Genomic DNA, 20,356 nt, shown 5'->3' on the forward strand with positions numbered 1-20,356 from the left:
CACCACTCTCCAAACTTCCACACCACACCAACGGGATTACATTTTGCCCCGACGGATTTAATGTGCACCAGGACCCACTGACAAGATGGTTCTTCAGCGGAATCCGGTCTCGAACCTGAAATCCTTCGGTTGCGAAGACGAGACTTTACCACCAGACCACCGAGGCTCATGGGGAGCTAGGGAGTATGATTTTTATTGGAGAGTACGCGTAAAAGTTTCGGGGACCACTCCTGCTGGTTTTGTGAAACTTTGGGCCCTCATGACGTCACGACCTTTCCCAATATCAACAGTTTTCATGCAAGAGGAGATGATTTTGTTTTCTTTCTATCGTGTGACTATTTTTAAGCCAAATTTTTGCGCAGTAGCTTCTGAGGGTAAAGACCCCTGAGCACCAGAGTTCAGAAATCTGACTTCTAGCTCAAATGAAGATAGCACACACACACACACTCGCTTGCACAACCCCTTTTTACAGGTGGGCTCATTCTCGCACCTCACAGAGAGAACATAAGGAAGAGAACAACCATGACCGAACGAGGACCCGAACCCAGAACGCATAGATCACGGGGAAACGCGCTACCCCTAGGCCAGAACGCCGGCAGGAGAGGATATAGCATTTTCATTAGGTAGAAGGTTCGGGAAAACTATTCTGCTGTTTACTTAGACTTAGCAAAAAGGGGAATAAAAATACTTTTCTTTTGTATTAACAAAAATGCTCATAAATTAATTATTTTCACTCTTTTTTAGGACTTTTCTTATGATTTACTGGCTACATTTCCTTGATTAATATTTCACATCGCATATACCTATAATTTAAGAATATCTCGAATGATCAATATATAGGATTGTCCAAACTAATCTTGACCCAAAAGCTAAATTTTTCGCCGTTACGGAATATATACATGTAATGATATCTATAAATCTAAATTAAATCCTAATTAATTTCCTAAATTTAACCTATATTAATTTCATGCTAAAATGTTCACAGGTTTCCTGATCCAATTCCATTTTTTAAATTTATTTAATACTTCAAGGGCTCTATAAAACTGTAAATCTCAGCAGGTTCTCAAGTTTCGAGTGAAGGGATAAAAATCCTTAATGTTTACCAATATTCTTTTAAAGATACCTAAATTTCCCTATCCTAAATCGACACGTGTTAAAGAAATCCCTATCAAAATCTTATTGTAAAAACTATTGAAGGAAAAATTTCGCGCTTTCTTGCTCTTCTGAACTTGTGCCACGATATAGACTGACGTAGGTATTTTTTTTAGGTATTTTTGTGCATAAATTGTGCCTCTCGGGATGGAATAAATCAAGGCTGAAAAGTCAAAAGTGTTTTCACGGCCACGCATCTGCTAAAATATGCTTATATACATATACATTAAATTGAAAAGTTGCTTTAAAAAGCATAAAGAATATGCTAAGCATTTGATTCTTTGAATCCAGAAATAGACTGCTGAAAAAAATTTGTCTGAATTTTTATACACTTCTAAAGTTCAGTAAGTTATTGATACACTAGCATTTTAAATTTTTAAAAAATCCCATTTTTCGGCAAATTTTTTTAATAAGCTTTTCATTTCCCTATTTTAAGAAAATCAAAGGAAATCTCAAGCTAGTGCCTTCCGTTAATTGTTCTGAAGGTGGTAACTAAAATGGTTGGAAATCGTTAAGAGTTTTTCATAGTTATACAACTCGATCAAATTTAGCTGCTTAAGTATGAATCTATTAAAATAAAGATTTTAAATAGAAGTGTTTGTAATAAATCATTTGTCAAGATTATTTAACTAAACGAACTTAAAATCGATGATTTTCAATTGTACAATTATCGATTCTAACAACATAAAAATTTAAAGTATTTTTTAATCGAAAGTATATACCTTTCTGAAACAGTTTAGAAATCAGATACTCGGCCGTGTTCAAACTGGACACCTTGTGTATATATATATAAAGAAAGATGTTTTTACAGTTTATGTAGATCTATTGGAATAAATGATTCGATCCGATTATATTATATATTCGGAACATTCCACTTAAATGGTCTATATGATTTCAAGAAATGTTTTATATCATTTAAAAATAAATCCATAATTAAATTCTAATTAACCAAGGAATAAATAGCCTTGCCCAGAATTTATTAATATTTTCTGCAATAAGCACTGTAGTGAGAGTCCATTATTGCAGAATCCTCAAATCTAGCAATGCAAACCACCTCTCCAGATACTTAATGATCGACTACTGCTTTATCTACTGCTGTAGAGCACCATTAACCACATGCTAGGCGGTTTTTACTTTTTCGTATGCAAACAAATTACTGTAATCCTCGAAAAATTCGACCTCGGGATTTTGATGAATCTATCCTTTCAAGACCTCCCGGAGACCGTGGTAATTATTTTTGGAATTAAGTCTCCCTGTAAGTTCTCCCCTGAGAACTCATAAACCCTGAGAACCCCTGAGAACGTAAAAAGAGGAAACAAGGTACACGAACGAATTTGAAAGAATTTACTCCAAAATTGTATATTGAGATTTTAAGATCAAAATTACAAATCTGTACAGAAAGTTGAATTCGAATAATAAGAAAAAGCCATTGCCTTACGATTTTAGACACAAAACACTCAATCTTGAAATTTGCATTATATATAAGATATGCCCGGGGATTTATATTTTTTAATTTGAGAGATGTAAATTTGATGAATTGACTAAGCTATGTCATAAAGAAAAATAGAACTCTGTGAAATAATTTAAAAAATTAAATTTGGAACTTAATTTTTAAAAGAAATTAATTAAAAATATTTGTTAGATGTTCTAGTTAAAAAAATTCCTTCAAGCTCAAAATGTAATAGACATTAATTTATTAATAAATAAAATTAATAAAAAAATGAAATTGTAAACAAAATCACGGAGCAATAAGCACACGGAAAGCATATAGCAACAAATACATTAATAAATCATTTATGCATTTTTCTTACATTCATACCAGTATAAATTTTTTAACTATAAAGTTTTAGAAGTATATATGACAAAGGATACAAAACTTTAATTATACGTCGTTTCTTCCATTCTAAAATTACTATCCCCCCCCCAGTTTATTATTTCTATCAAAGGGGAAACATACAAGGAATTTTTACATCGAGAATCAAAAGGGGGAAGGACATTACATTAAAATCACGGAGGGATAACAGTATTCCTCCGTCAATTAGCCTATACTAGGACGAAGAAAAAATATACAGATATTCCACCTGTTTTACAGAATGCTATTGTAAAATTGCCTGGGTACTGTAAAAAAAAAATAACGGTGAATTAATTCTCTTTGACAAAACTTTTGTGGGAAAAAAGACTATATGCTTATTCCCATTTATAATGCAATATCTAAGACGAACTGCAAATCAAATGATATTTGTTTTTGTTCAATGTTTACCATAATCCTATAAAATAGGAAATGTATAAAAAAGTATGATTTTTTCTTTCTTTTATAATGTTTAAATCTGAAGTTTAATTATTTCTTTCACTATGTAATAACATATTAATACTACCTCCAAAATATTTCAATTACTGCTTTGAAAAACTGTATTAGCATCAACAAATTTATAATAATCAAAATTGTTCATTAAAATTTTGATTATGCATCTTTTTACATCAGTCCCTTTAAAAGCATAAAATTGTTGCTTTATTTTATGTCAACAACTACAAATCAACATGAAGAAATTCTTCGAGAAATTCTGAGCATTGGAAGTACTATTTCTTTACATTTTCAATGAATTCTGTATTTATATTCTAAAACCGTACTTCAGCCACAAAAATAGCAAAACACGGATTTAGAATTGATGATGTAAGTTTAATATATTATACTTTTTGGAATCTTTTACCCTTTCAAGATTGAGACTAATAATATACAATTATATAAGAAAAACATTGCTTTTTTTTGTTGATACTGCATTGAAATTATGAAAGAAACGATTTATAGAATAATATCCATTAAAAAAAGAACTACTTGTTTTTTAATACAGGAAGGACTTTATAAAACATTTTGAGTAAGAACATATCATTTGCATAATTCGCAGCTGTATTAAATAAAAAATAAAAATGAGCAGCTGTATTAAATAAAAAATAATAACGAGCAAGTATATTAAAATAAAAATGATACAGAAAAAATTAGAAATTGTTTATCGTTTGGAAAGCAAAACACTTTGGTAGCAGGAACCAATCAATTCTTTTGTTTCGATTTTTAGCAGTGGAAAATTGAAACTTCTATTCTAAACTCGTAAATGCAGGAAATAAATCCATAAACTATTCAGATATATTATTTGTTTATCCATTACTGTCTGTAAAATTGTTCGATTTATAAGTGTACATGGGCGTGAGATCTTCAATATTACCACACAAAAGCAACTTGTCATTTTATAGCCACGGAGAACAATAGACAGTCGCCTTTGATGTTTGTGATAAACTCCGTTAAATTTTTCCCATTTATCGCATGTAAAACTTTTCGCTGATGCATTAAGTTTTGCTGGCAACGATATCAGGGAAGTTTTACGGGGGAAAAAAGAACTTTTTTCATATCAAATAATGATTCAATGACTATATTAAAGATCTTGTGTTTATATCAACTTTTACGAGTATTATCGCGTGAATACCACTTTGAATCTGGGTAATAAAATATGAATCTTGTGAGCCCCTTCATAAGTTAAATTTTTCCTGACATCCAGATATTCATATAAACATAAATCAACTGCAGAGGTCTCTTCGAAACCTTCTCGCAAAGCTCTCCAATAAAAATCTTCTCCCTCTTCGCCCGTATAAAATTGCAGAAATTTTGTAAAGGCGCAAATACCTTGCTTGATTTTGATAAATTATAGTTATGGAATATTAATCTTTGTCATGAGTCTAATATTTTTACTAAATTTATCCTGAGAATATATAGGGTGTTCTTTAATTATTGTCGTACCTCATAACTTTCGAACAAAAAATATTACGCAAAAACCGATTACGTATTCGTAAATTACAACTCAAAGAATTTTATTAATGATATTAAAGTGTAAAGCTTGCACAATTTCTACTTTGTAGGCATTCAGCTGAAAGCGATTATGTATTAGTAAATTCGCTGAACAAATTTTGACTTTTGATAATCGTGCGGGTTCTCCGAGCCCCATATTCTACAATTATGTTTATTCACTTTTTCTTACACATGAAAAGTGTATTCGTCACTGAAGAACCATTTCCAAAGGTAATTTTCATCATCCTGAATTCGAGTCAAAATTTGTTCAGCGAATTTACGAATACATAATCGCCTTTAGCTGAATGTCTACAAGGTGCAAATCGTGCAAGATTTACACTTTTATATCATTAATAAAATTCTTTGAATTGTAATTTACGAATACGTATTCGGTTTTTGCGTAATATTTTTTATTCGAAAGTTATGAGTTACGGAAACCCCGACAATAATTAATGAACACCCTGTATATCATATCTCTTTCTGGCCATTTGTATAAAAACCTGACACGGAACTATATTTGATATTAAAAGGTCACCCGGTTTCATCGATTTAAGTCATTGAGATTATGAATTGCTCTGTTAATATGCATGTAAAAACAGACCGTCAGATAGTCAAATTTGGTGCAGATTTGGTTCAAAACCTGTAAAAACTTATCTATAATATAAATTCGTTTAAATTTTAAGCGGATACTTTCATGCTATGATCGTTCTGTGTCATTATTTACCCCAACTGCCATTTTTCTGGTTAGCTTTGAAGATTTAGTACTTTCATATTGCCAACAAATTTGACTAGTAGATTTTAACACTGAAATTTTAATATGCGACGTTTTTGCCGTATGTGCATTTCAGTGATATGGGTCAGTTCTCATATAAAAAAAAGTAAAATTTGACAAAAAGATTTCAAACTAAGGGAAATTTTAAAGCGCAATAATTAAAATTTTAATATCTTTTGGGTTAAAACTGTGATAGTTTTGTGGCAGAGTGGATAATTGTAAGTTCAAGACCCGAACTTCACCAAATATCGACCAGTACGTGGACTTTTATATGTTAACTCTTTGACTATTGAAACGTCCGAAACATCCATGTAAGTAGAATATGACGAATGCTCGAATATCGTACTGTGCTGTTTAGATGACTCAGCATGAAAGGAGGAAAGAAAATCTCAATTCATTTCTTGCACAAAGACTTTTATTTGATATTAGCTTAGCAGGTTGTTAAACCTGTGTGGCAAATTTATTTATTTAGTTCGTTAGTTTATTAGTTAGTTCGTTTTATTAGTTTATTTAGTTCGTTTAGTTCGTTAGTTATGAAGTGACCGAGATCACGGATACAGAGACAACCAAACAGATTTCTTTTGAAATGATTTCGTTCCTATTTTGATAAAAATGTAGGTTTCGTTTCAAGTCCATATACCAAATTTCATCCGTTCAAATAGAAATGTTTTTGAGTTACAGTGCTCACAAACAAATAGATATGTCAAAAAATTTTTTTTTTTAAACTTGGCAAGATCTGAAATGTGGCGATTGGACAAAATCTGTTCGAAATGTTTGACGATTAAAATACTTTCTCTGTACTTCATATACGAGAAAGTGGAAAGGGTTTTATTATCTTGAAAGAAATATAGGTAAATGGTATGGCAATGCACTGAGCTGAATCTGTCCAGTAAATTTCCTGTTCCTGAGAAAATTTGTATTTGCTTGGGTTTCACAGAGTGGACCTTTTTAATTTTGATTTTGTAAAGTTGTTCTTTTTAGAGTAATTTTTAAATAAGTTTAATATGTTATTGATTTTGATAAGATTTTCAATGCGCTTTAATAATATGGGATGAATTATCTCATAGTATTTAAGACTTTTTTCATGAACAGCAAGAGAACTCGAGCACTTTTAGAATCGAGTTGAGAAACAGGGCCACTACTTCTATATAATATCTACATCCTGTCAATCCTTCAATATGCAGAGCAGAAAAAGGATTTAAATTTTTTCTTATTCTTCCCTATCTCTTATGTTTTTCGGTAATAGTTTCAAACTAGTTGACACTTGGGATTTTTTTTTTTTTTTTTTAATCTTTACTGCATTTTAGAAGTTTTTTAGTTTGGAAATTCTTTTTGCTACTCGAATCCTTTCAAATATAATTAAATATTGTTTGCTAAAGGATTCTAAAATCCTCCGCGCTTTTGCGCATGCGTTAGGATTTGTTTAATTCGGCAAAATAAGGGTGAGAGGAAAACTGAAAGGTGGGGATGTTTATATTTAAAAATAAAATGAACTGATTACTCACAGATTGAATTAAAACGACACGATACTCACACATGAAAAGAAATTGGACGAAAAAAGAACTAATAGTGCGGAAATCAAGGACAAAGAATGAAGAATTCCGGAAACGCGCTCATCCTTCCGCGTCTCACCCCTTAATGAGAAAGAATCGTCGAAAAGTGGCCGTCTCAGGATACCGAAAGGAACAGTAATTTCTCTTCAGTGTTGTTATATTCACGTTTGTGTATAATTACTATTCACTTAATTGAAACAAAGAAAAAAAAATGAATTTATTGGACAAAAAAATGGGAGGATGACCGAATAACCACCTAAAGTGCAATTCTTTAGCCTGAAAAATTGTTTCGAATCTCGCTATCGTAAAGTCTATCATGTATAGAAAGTTAATGTATATTAACTCTGAGCGATCTCTTGACTCGTTACTCGTCTTGATTTGATCGGCTTCTTAAAATTCACATGTCTGCGGTTTGACCCCGCTCAAAGTAATTTCCCTCCGGTTCTGGACATAACGCTGAGAAAAAAAACATTTTAACTCTGCTACTTTCATCTTTATCAAAGGAATAAAGCGTAGGAAGAAGGATAAGAACTATATCAATCTACAAAATCAAGAAGTATTAAAATGTACGACTGAGATTAGAAAAACTGGCGGGAGTGGTCTCACCGAAAAAACCGCCAAACTTTCTCTATACTCTTCAAAAAAAGGCATCTCTCTTCTCCCATATAAAATTGTGGACCTTTGTAATGCCGCGAATACCTTACATGACACTGGTAAGAGATAGTTACGAAATATACATCTTTGGCTTGAATTCAACATTTTTGTTTAATCTATCGGGGATATATATTTTGGGCATCTTTTTCCCAGCAGATTGACGCCAAAATTTGGCATAAAACTATATTTGTAATCATAACATGCCGATTTTATTGATTTAAGTCTTTGCTTTTATTAGTTATTGTGCTAACATCATGTGAAAGTACAGACCGACAGATGGTAAACCTTTTAACGAATTAAAATTTGATAAGTATCTGTATTTTAAATGCTAATAAAGTAATATGTACCAAATAATATAATAATGTTTGATACCCTGTGTACCAAATTTTATTCATCTGGCTCTTTGCATTTTTGAATTATCGAGTTCACTTGTACTCGAATAGCCACCAGAATGCCTGTTGATAGATTTGAAAGAAATTTACAAATTTTGTCGTTATTTCACATACCAAAATTTCAATCGCTCTAGCTCAAGATGGTTCAGTTATTAAGTTCACAGACAAAAACAATGCCAAAAATGTGTTTTTCAAACTTAAGGGGGACTGAAACGGAAATTCGCCAAAATCTCGAACTCAAATTCAGTGCTTCTGAACTTCTTATACGAGAAAATAAAAATGATAATATACGCTTTAAGCTAGCTCTTATGGCTGGAAAACTCTGTTAATGAAATATTTTATCACTGACTTGATCAATGTATAGGTGTGGAAAAACATTTAATCCACGATCCGCCCTTGATACTGACATACTTCGTTTAATTGCCATATGTTAGATTAGAGAAGAAACTTCACAAGCGATAATTCAAGTTTCATATCTCGAAAATATCAGTTCAAATTATTGTATCTATTCCTAGTGGCATAGGAAAAAGAGGGGGGGGGGGTCAAAGGATCTACGGATGCCCCCAGCGTTTATTTTAAGGGACTGGCTTACAGAAAAATGTTACTGCGCTTGAGTTCTGTTAAATGTTACTACGCTTAATTCAACGATATACTGAATTTCAACCATCTACGCTTAAACCGTTTTTTATTTATCTTTGTCACAGACAGACGGACATTTCCCAAAAATGTGTTTTTTCGGACTCTGGGAATTCAAAACACGTAATCTCGAATTCGAATTTTTTGACGATTACTATAATTTCTCTACACTACTTATAAGAGAAAGTAAAAGGGTGGCAGTGACATAAAAAATATAAAAAGTTAATAATTAAAACCAAAAATAAGAAAAAACGCTTAGCTAATATTTAAAAAAAAACACCTTAAAGTGTTTAAATATAGAGTGATACAGAGAATATTTGGATAATGATTTTTCCAAATTTCATTGGATAGTCGTGATTAAGATCCGAAATGTCGTTCAAGTCAGTAGCCAGAAGAAAACGATTAGCAACATTCAGAAAAGCTATTAAAGCATGAAGAACACCGATAGAAGTTCGGTCGAGCACATGCAACTCTTGACAAAATCAGTTGTCGGACAAGTAATTAGCGATTCTTTCTCAGTGTTTTCCACAGAAATCTGGAAGGAATCGGTCAACTCTGCTCAAATACAATTCAATCAATTGTTTCTTTGTTTAGTAAACAAGGAAAATTTGAAGTTCAAAGTGATTAACATTCTATTTTTCTTGAAGCTACATATAGTTTAATAAGAGGCGAACTTCGTCACATTTTGAATGAATCAATCAAATAATGGTTAGCAGGAGTGTTTCGCCATTAAACTGTCACGCAAACTAACACAATATGGTGCGATTTATGAAGAACACTGAATATGCATTTTGAGTGTCTTATTTTTTACTTTTCAGAACTACAGTTTTAGTGACAGGTCAACAAATTCATTAGCTTAAGTCATTGCGATTTCAAATTCTTGCCTTTTTATACCCTAAATATATAAATCGACAGACGGTCAACTCTGACCAATTGAATCTCCAACAGATCGATAATTCTAATATTTCTACATTTTTAATTGCAACTATCTACCCATTTATAATTTTAAATTGTCATGTTCATACAAATATGGATAGAAATACAGAAATACTTACTAGACAATTTCTGTCGAAAAATTTGATAAAAATGTCATATGCTTAATACTATGCCTGTAACTATTTTTGAGTTATCGTGAACAAAGACCGACAGACAGACAATACCAGAAATGTGTTTTTCGGATTCGGAAAGGAGTGAAGATCCTTCGAAATCCCGATATAGAATTTTTTGACGATTGTAATACTTTGTACTTTTTGTATATAAGAAAGTAAAATAATGGGTTGAATCCTAGTTTAGTGTACTCTCGAGTTTGTCGCCAATATGATAACCTTCTTCCTCCAAAAAAAAAAAAAAAAAAAAAGGAAGCGGAATAATTTTTATAGTAATCTTGATACTGACTTGTTTACAATTTTTTCCGCTTGTTGAGTTATACATCTACTGCAGCAATTTTATAAGAAATGAAAATTAAAAATAATCGACAAATAAACATCCCTTAAATAATTTAATTAAATTACCTTTTATAATTTGTAGTATTATCACTGCTAATAAAACATTCAGTATTATTTTTAAAGTGATCTATGCACAGATAATATTTATCTTTTTGCCATTTTTACCGAATTATGTTATTCTTATTAAAATCGTCTGCTTACGAATCTCACCAGAACAGAAAACATCTGCTAGAGTTTTTTTTAATCGTTTGTTTTTATTTCAGTTTCATTTTAATATTATCTTACCATTCTAACGGAATTACTTACAGTTTGTTATTCTTTTCATGGATTTTCCATGATTATTCGATAAGTCTGAGTATTCGATAATCCGATGCCTGATAATTCGGATAATCAGAAATATTATGATCACAATTTGGAGAAGTATCATTTTTGTGAATTCGATGACTACATTTCGAAATATATATGGCGCCAACAGAACGACATTTGCTTCACTGAAAAGTTCTGTTTTTAAAAGAAAATCGTTGTCTTCTCAAATGAAGAATTAGTTGAACAGAGTAAGTGCATTTCTTCTAATTTCTTTTTAATGAAAATATTAATCTAGCTATTAAGAACCGATATTTTCCTTTTTTTTTTCTTCTGCTGTTCTTGTTATTCTCAGAATCCTTACTTTAATGAAATGCGAAACCATTAGATTTCTACACCCGCTGCTAGCGAAGTCGTGAGATTTTTTTTAAAGTACAAAAATTATGCCCGGTGCCTTTTTCAGATGCCAAAAGCATTGAGTGTCCGATTTATTCCATTTTCTTTGAGGTTATTCGAAAAAAAATTATGTTCAGTGTGCTAGCGAAGCTATTAGGTTTCCGCTCCCGCTTCTCGCAAAGCCGTAAGATGTTTTTTAAGTTAAAAAAATTCTGCCTTGTGCCTTCTTTAGATGCCGAAAGCATCGACCGTTCGAATTTTATTGTCTAAAGTACATACCGACGTAGCTAGTTTGTAGAAGTTCGTTATTTCATATTTCAGGAGGACGGGTCAAAAATTGGGTTAAAATTGATCAGGATTCATCAATTTTGACCCATAAAGGTTCAAAAGGTTCTGATATTAAACAATCGTCGTCATTAAATCTCACAATTTTAATAAAAATGGTGGGTAGCTAACTTTTCTTGATTATTGTTTATATGATCAGTATCTTGATTGGTGACTTTGCATTACTGGCATCCTTGACGAAATAAGGTGCATTAAACTAGGAATTTACCAAATGATCCCTTACCAACGTATCCGAGACAGATAGTATATGGAAGAGCTGTTTGACCAAGATAGATTTAATGCACATAAGGCCGTTTACACGACAATTTAAATGGAATCCGATTTCGATCTTCAAATTATTTGATGTAGAAAACACAGACAGCCATCAAGCTATTGACGCTTACTAACCTTTTGCGATAGGTGTCGCTGCAACGGTGGCATTTTCATATTCATATTTCAGATTATATTATAGATTTATATTATATTATAGATTCAAATTTTAGGTTATATTATAGATTTATATTATATTATATATTCAAATTTTAGATTATATTCATATTATAGATTTACATTATTATATTACAGATTCATATTTTAGATTATATTTATATTATTATATTATAGATTCATATTTTAGATTATATTTATATTATATTATAGATTCATTCTTTATATATTTATATTATTATATTAGATTCATATTTTAGAAATCGGCATATAAAATTTACAATCAAAATTTAAGAAATAGAGTAATTTTCTACACTACTTATTTCTGAAATTTTGAACACGAATTAAATGATATGCCAACTTTGATGACTATATGAAGATGTTGTCACTGCAGCAGCAACGATCACAAAAAGTTCAAAGGCAAACAATGCGGAAAACACGATTACTGCACGATATTGCTATCCAACAAAAGGGGTATACTCAAAAACTGACTGCCACCAAAATACTACAGCCTGTAAAAGGATACATTACGAAAATTTTGATTACTACCAAGCTATTGAGGCCTAACGAATATAAGACTGTTGATTAGATTGTAGAGCATTAAAATGCTTATCAGTCCTGAGTAAGCAAGTCGGAAATAGCAGAAGGCGTTAAATTAACGATGAAAAGATACTGAATGAAGCAATAATTTATAATGAAATGAAGTAACTGTATCCAATATTGCTTATTTAGATAAATAAGAAAAATAACTTATGACGCTCTACAAAATTAAACAATTTGAAATGGTATTTATTAGACAGTTTATGTTGCATCTTTCTACACGTTCGTAATAACGTTTATCTGAATTAAAGAATACATTCAGAATACTGTTGATAAAAATTTGTAAGTCATAAGAACATCTCATTTAGGTATTTTAAAACATGGGAAACATGAAAAGCAAAAAGGTTTCTAAAGTTAAAATATAAAGGGAAAATAAATGGTCTTCAATATAAATACCATCACCATACTTATTACCATTTGAAAAATGGTAACTTATTAAAATTTTAAACCGATTCTGAAAACTATAGATAAAATTTTGTTGTCATAGAAAAATTTTGGTAGCATGCATTCAAGTCATGGTAAACTGAATGATGGAACTGTGTTTTAGAAATTGAAAAGTGTGTGTAGATCAGTTCTTAAAAATGTAATTCCGTTACCGTCGCAAGGGTGAATTAACATTAAATAACAACGGCTTCTAGAATCCTTACTTAGAACGCCTTAGATTTAAGATAAGAATTTATTGTTAAATGAACATTTTTTTAACGACACATTTTTCTGAACATAGGAAAACGAATGACAAGGAAGTTTCAAAAATTGAAAAATAAATGAACAGTTCTCAATACAAATATAACTTAATCAACGTTCAACATGTTTATTACCATTTGTAAGTAGTATATAGGAGTACAAAAAATACAAATAATTATTATAAATATCGAATGATATTTTAAGCAATGCAAATAAGATACAATAAAATTCATCTCGCTACTGATAAAGTGAAAAATATTTCTTTAATAATTTTCTGTAATGAATAATTTAATGATGTTTCTTTAATTTTTTTCTTCTCTTTTATATTATTCGTTCCAACGGTTTTGAATTGCTTACCACTGGACTTTAACAATTTTAACGTCCTAGAAATCATCGGCTTTGTTAATATAGTATTTTAAATTGGAATTACTTAAAACTAACGAACTTTCTACATCGAAACAAAATGCAAAAAAGTTATTAACGTTGTGAACAATAAATTTTAATTCGATTTCATCAAATATATAAAAAATGTTCTCAAATGCCATTTTCATTAACATTGTATTAAGGAGTATTTTTTAATCAAAATAAATATAGTGTAATGCCCTTTAAATGCATACTAAATAAATATTTGAGCTTTAGATGAGTGACAAAGAATTATATTTTTATATAATTTCAAAGATAAAATCAAATCATTTCACCCAGAAAAAAAATATTTTCACACAGTTTGAATTATATTCCTGTTCACGGATCTGTGAAGAATAAAATATCTGCAACACAAACATCAAAACTTGATGTACACATTTTAGACCGCAGAAAAAAAACGGCAAAAAATTACTTTGAAACATCCGGAACAAATGCCAATTTTTACTTTAGAACAACTCTTTACCTTATTCTATTTTTTATACTTGAATTAAACTGACACAGAACAATATTATAGAATTTCACTTCAGTATCACTTGCTGTTGGAGGTTGCGTTGGAATTGTTTATAAGGCAAAGATTGATTTGTCTTACTCAGTTCTGTTGCTTGTTTTTAATGGTTCATTTTTTAAAACTCTTCTGCTGTATTCATATGTATTTTCCTTGTTTTAACGTGAATATATACAGAATGCAATTGTACTTATCCGTAATAAGTTAATACTTAAAAAAATAAAATAGTTTTAAGATTAACAATTTGAATATCCTTTAATTTTTGTTTTTCGCTGGGTTACATTTCGCAATGATTTTCTTGTAAGATTTTATAAAATCAGTCCACAAGACGAAAGAATATTATTGACAAAAAGATAATTTAAAATGGATTTTAATAATATTTAAAATAGTTTTGAAGAATTAGAGCAAACTCTTTTCAGTTATTCAAAATCACGGTAGAATAGTTCGTAAACAATGCTGTACAGTAATTGTAAAGAGATGGACATTTAGACACTTGTGAATTATTAGTCCGAATCTTAATACTTAAGACAACGTTAATTTGCGAAATAAGATGTTTCTATGTAAAATCGTATAATACCATGTTCAACAATTCTATCGAATATCGAATATTACCTCAAATTATGTCGCAATTAAAACAGAATATGAATAAGTAATATTTATAAGCATATTAAGATAACTTTCTTAATGAAGAAAATAATATAGGAATCGTTTTTAAAATTAGAAAGCAGAAAGTTAAATTTTTATTTTAATGTGGCTCAAATAAGAATGCATTTATTGAATCACCAAGTTTGGAAAGACCAATTTGCATATACTACTACTAGTCTAGAAAAATTTCATACATTTTTATAGCATGCTTATTATCTTTACTTACATTCATAATATATTTTTCCAGTTTTTTTCATGCATTCAAGATTTTAAAGATGTGACAGAACATTTAAAGTCAAATACAAATTTGTAAAATGACCCATCAAGTAAAAGATTGCATATTAAAAACGTAACGATGCAATTACAAATACTCTTTTCAAATCGATTTTATTAATCCAAAACATATAATAAAACGCATCTTAAAAGATTCTTTTAAGTTTCCGCAATTTTAATGTACAGCATTTCAAATGACAGTAATTTAATTTTATATTTTTTAAAAAACATCGAAACTAGATATTTTACTTGATAAATAATGTATCTTAAGAAATGTATCACAATCGGATAAAATATTCTTAATTTTAAAAAGTATAATATCGATATTCAAATATCGAACAAAATTAATTTTTTTCCGAATCATTTTAACCAATCCAAATCTCTGAACCGCCCTCTTAGAGTTCAAGCACCTCAGTCTCAAGCTTAAAAAAAAGATAGAGTAGTTAGGTAAAAATAGTAAAGAATAAAAAAAAAACAATGGTCACTTACCAATGCCGAGCAAACGATAAACGGAGAGCAGAGAGAAAACCGCCATGCCTCACAGTCGCGAGCCGAACGACTCACCGATTCACGGATTCTACAAGTGGCCTGCAGGAGCGCTGCCAACCGTTCGAAAGAAAAACAAAAACGTTCCACGGCGTTGATTCGGAGGCGGGAATCGAAACTAGCCTTCATTCGGTTCTCGACCTTCCCTACTGCTTCGCGCGGTTTCAGCTAGACTTTTCATTCACCTTATTTCTTGTTCTTTTTATCATTATTATTATTTATTTATTCATTCGCTTCGAAAGTGTTAAAAAAATGTAAAAGTGGCAGAAACTTTCATTTTTAGTTTTCATTAAAGTAGAAAATGATAACAAAATTCTGAATTTTAAAATTAACATTCTGTTAAAAAAAATTTTTTTGTAAGATGACATGATGCCAGAAATCGAAAAATAATTCTAAAAAATGACGAACAATCTGGCGCGAAGAGACAAATCGTTTGCTTTTGAAATAGCAAAAATGATCTATTTTATTTGTTAAAAAGCAGACAATATTATTAGACAGAATTTTTTTTATTGATTGAGCTTCAATATGTCGTTAAAATCGCAAGTTTGAATGTTTTAAAATATTTTGATGACTTTTTATTAAATTAGAGAATTTTATTTTTATTATTTTTCAAATTAACTAATTTTTCAACTGGCAAAATATGTCATTATGATAAAATTCATCTAATAAATCAGACACAATTTTGAAGAAAAAAAATTATAATATTGCAAATAATACCAGGTAATCTTAATTACACAGGCACGCATTTTCACCATTGCGTTTTAAAAATTTATTTTTATAAACAATAAATTATTAAAAGCAAATTAAATTTTAAATTTATCTCTAATTGTTTGTTTTAGCAATGTCAATGTTTGTAAGTCAAATGACTATATTATCTAAAATGTATCTTCATTTTTATCATCCTATTATTGAAGAATGTTCCTGAATAAAGTGATGAATTTTTAAATAAAATAATTGAATTAATTTGCGCAAAATACAAATCTATAAACTAAAATAATTTTTAAAAAACTTTTAGTTTATAGATTTTTTTTTTTTTTATTTTTTCAGACTGCAATTGTTCCTAAAAGTATTCAATATATATATAAAAAAAAGGTATGTAATCATTATTACTGCAAGTTTAAAAATTAGAGATAATAAAATATTTAATTGAAAAACATTAAATATAGAAAATATCTCTACATTATTTTAACAAAAATTATTTAGATTAGTGAACAAATTATTTAATATTTTTTTATGTTTTATATTTAATTATACCCATAATTAAATATAAAACATTGTCTGCAATCCCACTTTCTTAGGTCGGAGAACAGAAAATTTACAAGTTCGAGGCCCCATGAAATTTGCCATATCAGCAATTGCGAGAAACTTTAACCTTTAGGGATCAATGACTACCCACTCCTTTTTAGTTGGTGTGGTGCGGAAGCCTGGTAAGGGATGCAAGCTTAGGTCCATCTTTATCATCCAATTACCTCTTAAATCTTGCCCACAATATCTGATTTCTTAGATATAGTACTGACTAATATTCACTCGAAATTACGAAAAACACTGCATACTTTTAAATTCATTATATCGTGATTTCCAAATAATTAAAAAATATTAATAGAAAAATATAAGGTTTGCTTTCTAGCAGAGATGAAAGGAAGTTAAATCGTGCCTGGAGCACTCCATGATTTTTTCCCACGCCCAGTCTTTATTGGTGGGATTAGTTGTGTAGTAACGGGGTGACTGGATGTAATTAAAAAGAAACATCTTCATTGGTGGCTTTCCAAGTGCAAACGGTGCCAAGAAGATGGTATTATTTGTTCGGCTTTTAATCATGCTTTTCTTTTAAAAATTTTTCATTAACATACTATCACTTTGTCTCCATATCCCCCCTAAGACCACTGCCCAGGGTCGTCTATACCCTTTTGCCCCTCGTTCGCTCTGTTACTGTTACGAGATATTCAAAGCAAAATTATTGTAACAGAATTGCCAAAAAAGTCAAATTATTCTGTCTTAAAAATTTTGATGTATCACATTGTTTTGCACTTCCCGGAGGCTGAAAAAAAAATTTATGGAAGAAATTTGTCCGTCAGTCCAAGAACGTTGTAAGTCAAAAAAACGCATCGAATTGGAAGAATTAAATTTTATAAGCTATTCTAGCATCGAATTTGTAAACTTCTATCAAATGTTGGACAGAATGAGCTTGAAGTCTTCTGCTTCTCCGTCTGTATGCAAATAGGGAAGTGCAAACAGCTAAATGAACAAAATATGGCACATAATTTTATCATCAAAAATGTAGATGTAAGTTAAATTTGGACCTAATCCTTCAAAATGATAATTGCCTGTTGATTATTAATATAAGTGCACCAATGAAAGATGGCCTTAAAATTAATTCCCCTGTTTGGAGACATCTGCAGCCAAAGCTACTGAAAGGAGTACGAAACAAAATTTTATATATATAGATTGTGAAAGACATGAGTTTGAGGAAGATTGGTGTATTGGGTAGGATCGAACTCGCAACGGTGGGGTTTGTAGCCGAGTAACAAGACCACTAGACTCGTATCCGGAAGTTGTTATTTGGCTTATAAGCTTCACGACAAGTTAATGAATGCAGCAAATAAAAATTAAACAATAAAAATCCATCTGTAGGATTTTTTTTTTTGCGCTATTGGGAACAAAAATGGATTAATAATTACCAATGAACACTTGGTGAATGTATTAAGTGAAATGTTATTAACATTCGAGTGCTGAAATTCACATGCAGGATTGAATAACATACAGTATCAAACTCACTGAAAATATTTTTTTTTTTATTAATCAACGTTAAGGTCTCTTGATCCGTGTGAAATATTTTACCAGTTGTTACTTTTCTCGAGTAAAAAGATATCGTATCGGAAAATATCAATATCAAATCATCATATATTTTTGGAGAACTTATCTTTTAATAGATTATATATGAAATTTGGTTCCGTTCATTCATCTTTCTTGCAAATGCCTCCAAATATTAAAACTGTTTTATCGCAACCCTGTAACACTGACATAGCGTTTAACTCCTTAATCGTAACGTCTGTATGTGATATGGGCATCGAATCATAAATAAATTACAATTAAAACATTCAATATAATTGTACTAAAAAATTAAGCATAATTCACAAGTGCCTCAAATTTCCTATGGACTACCTAACTAAAACAATAAGATAGCACATTCTCAAAGTGTCTATTTAGAAAATGAAAAATTCAAGATAGTTAAGAGGTTAAAGAGTTTAAATAGGTAAGATATTTAATAAAATATAAATAAAAACAGATAAGTGACAATGTCACAAGCTATTTAATATATTCAATAAAAAGTGAGATTATCTAGAAAATATTAAAATATTTTTATTAGTTGGAAAAAACAGTAGAAACATATTTGAATATTTCCTTAATTAATCCATGATTATCTCTCTCTGTTCTTAAATGACACTTTTCAAGCTGAATTTTTAAAAAACGTAATTAATATATATTTTTGGAGAAAGAAATTATGCAACGTCCTTTTGTTAATGAGATCTTATTCCTTCAGTACGTAATTTCTAAGTAGTTAAGAATTTAAGTACTGAAATTGTCAATAATTAAGTAATCATTTGACATACATATATGGAATCTCTGTGCTATAACTTGTATAGTAATTTACATTTAAACTTCAAAATAAAATCTAAAGCTAGACATCAAGGTCAACTTAACACACAGTTAGATAAATCAATGTTACGCTAATAGAAATTTCTTTCTCATTTAACCGAAGGGGAAAAAAATCCCATCGCGCATTTAACAGTTTCCATTGAATGAACGGTCTCGACGAATTTGCATTCTATTCACGTTAATTTCCAAACGAAATTATTGCCCTCTCTCAAACTCTACGTGCTGTGGACTGATTTATCGACATGTCTTAAGGAGAAAGAAAAAGTATGGCAGTACTAGTCGAAAGTTTTAACAGTAACTGAGTTAAAATGCGTTGCAATAACCATCAATATCACTGAACTGTAGCAGGTGTTATTTCTATATAAATATATTTATATTCCAATGCTTGTTTTTAAAAGTTTTTTTTTCTTTTTCTGAAGCCTTAGGTGAAAATTGTTCACATGTATAATAAGATTAGTGTATGTATGGATGTATTGTAAATAAGATATTTCAATTAACTGCTTTAAAACTAACTAGATAAACTAATGTATGGATTTCACCAATTTTTACTTTCTAGTGTGTATAGTATAGAGAAAGTACAGTAATCGTCAAAAAAAAAAAAAAAAAATTTGAACTCGAGATTCTGACGAATCTCCACGTTCTAGACCACCCTGAGTTCGAAAAACACATTTTTGGAAAATGCACGTCTGTCTGTCTATCTATGAAAAAAAATAGCTCGAAAACGCTTTGAGCTAGATAGTTGAAATTTGGTATGCGGTCTTTATATAAAATTTGTAGATTTCTACCAAATTTTGAGTAAAATTTGTTCAGAAGATTGGTTTGGTTATATTAACGTCCCGTTTGAAGCAACACTAGGGCTATTTTGGGACGGCCCTCGTAATTTTGAACCATGGTCAGATGACGAGGACGACACCTGAGCTGGCACCCCCTCTCCACACCACACCAGCGGGAGGACGTTTGGTCATGACGGATTTAACGTGCAACAGACCCCCTTACACGACGATTCTTCGGTGGAATCGGGTCACGAATCTGAAACCCTCCGGTTCCGAAGCCGAAACCTTACCACCAGGACACCGCGGCCATGTGTTCAGAAGTACGTCTGTCTGGCTGTTCG

At 30.5% G+C, this 20,356-nt stretch overlaps 1 protein-coding gene across 1 annotated transcript in view; it reads right to left on the minus strand.

Moving 5' to 3' along the window:
* Nucleotides 1-15,666, minus strand: part of LOC129983888 (uncharacterized) — a 213,050-nt gene extending 197,384 nt beyond the window's left edge. Inside the window, exon 1 of the mRNA XM_056093580.1 lies at nt 15,529-15,666. Within this exon, the coding sequence (XP_055949555.1) occupies nt 15,529-15,574 (46 nt within the window). The 5' untranslated portion in view covers nt 15,575-15,666. The remainder of the gene's footprint in view (nt 1-15,528) is intronic.
* Between the last annotated feature and the right edge of the window lie 4,690 nt (nt 15,667-20,356).

This window comes from Argiope bruennichi, chromosome 9 (assembly GCF_947563725.1).
Source record: "Argiope bruennichi chromosome 9, qqArgBrue1.1, whole genome shotgun sequence".
NCBI classification, from domain to species: Eukaryota; Metazoa; Arthropoda; class Arachnida; order Araneae; family Araneidae; genus Argiope; species Argiope bruennichi.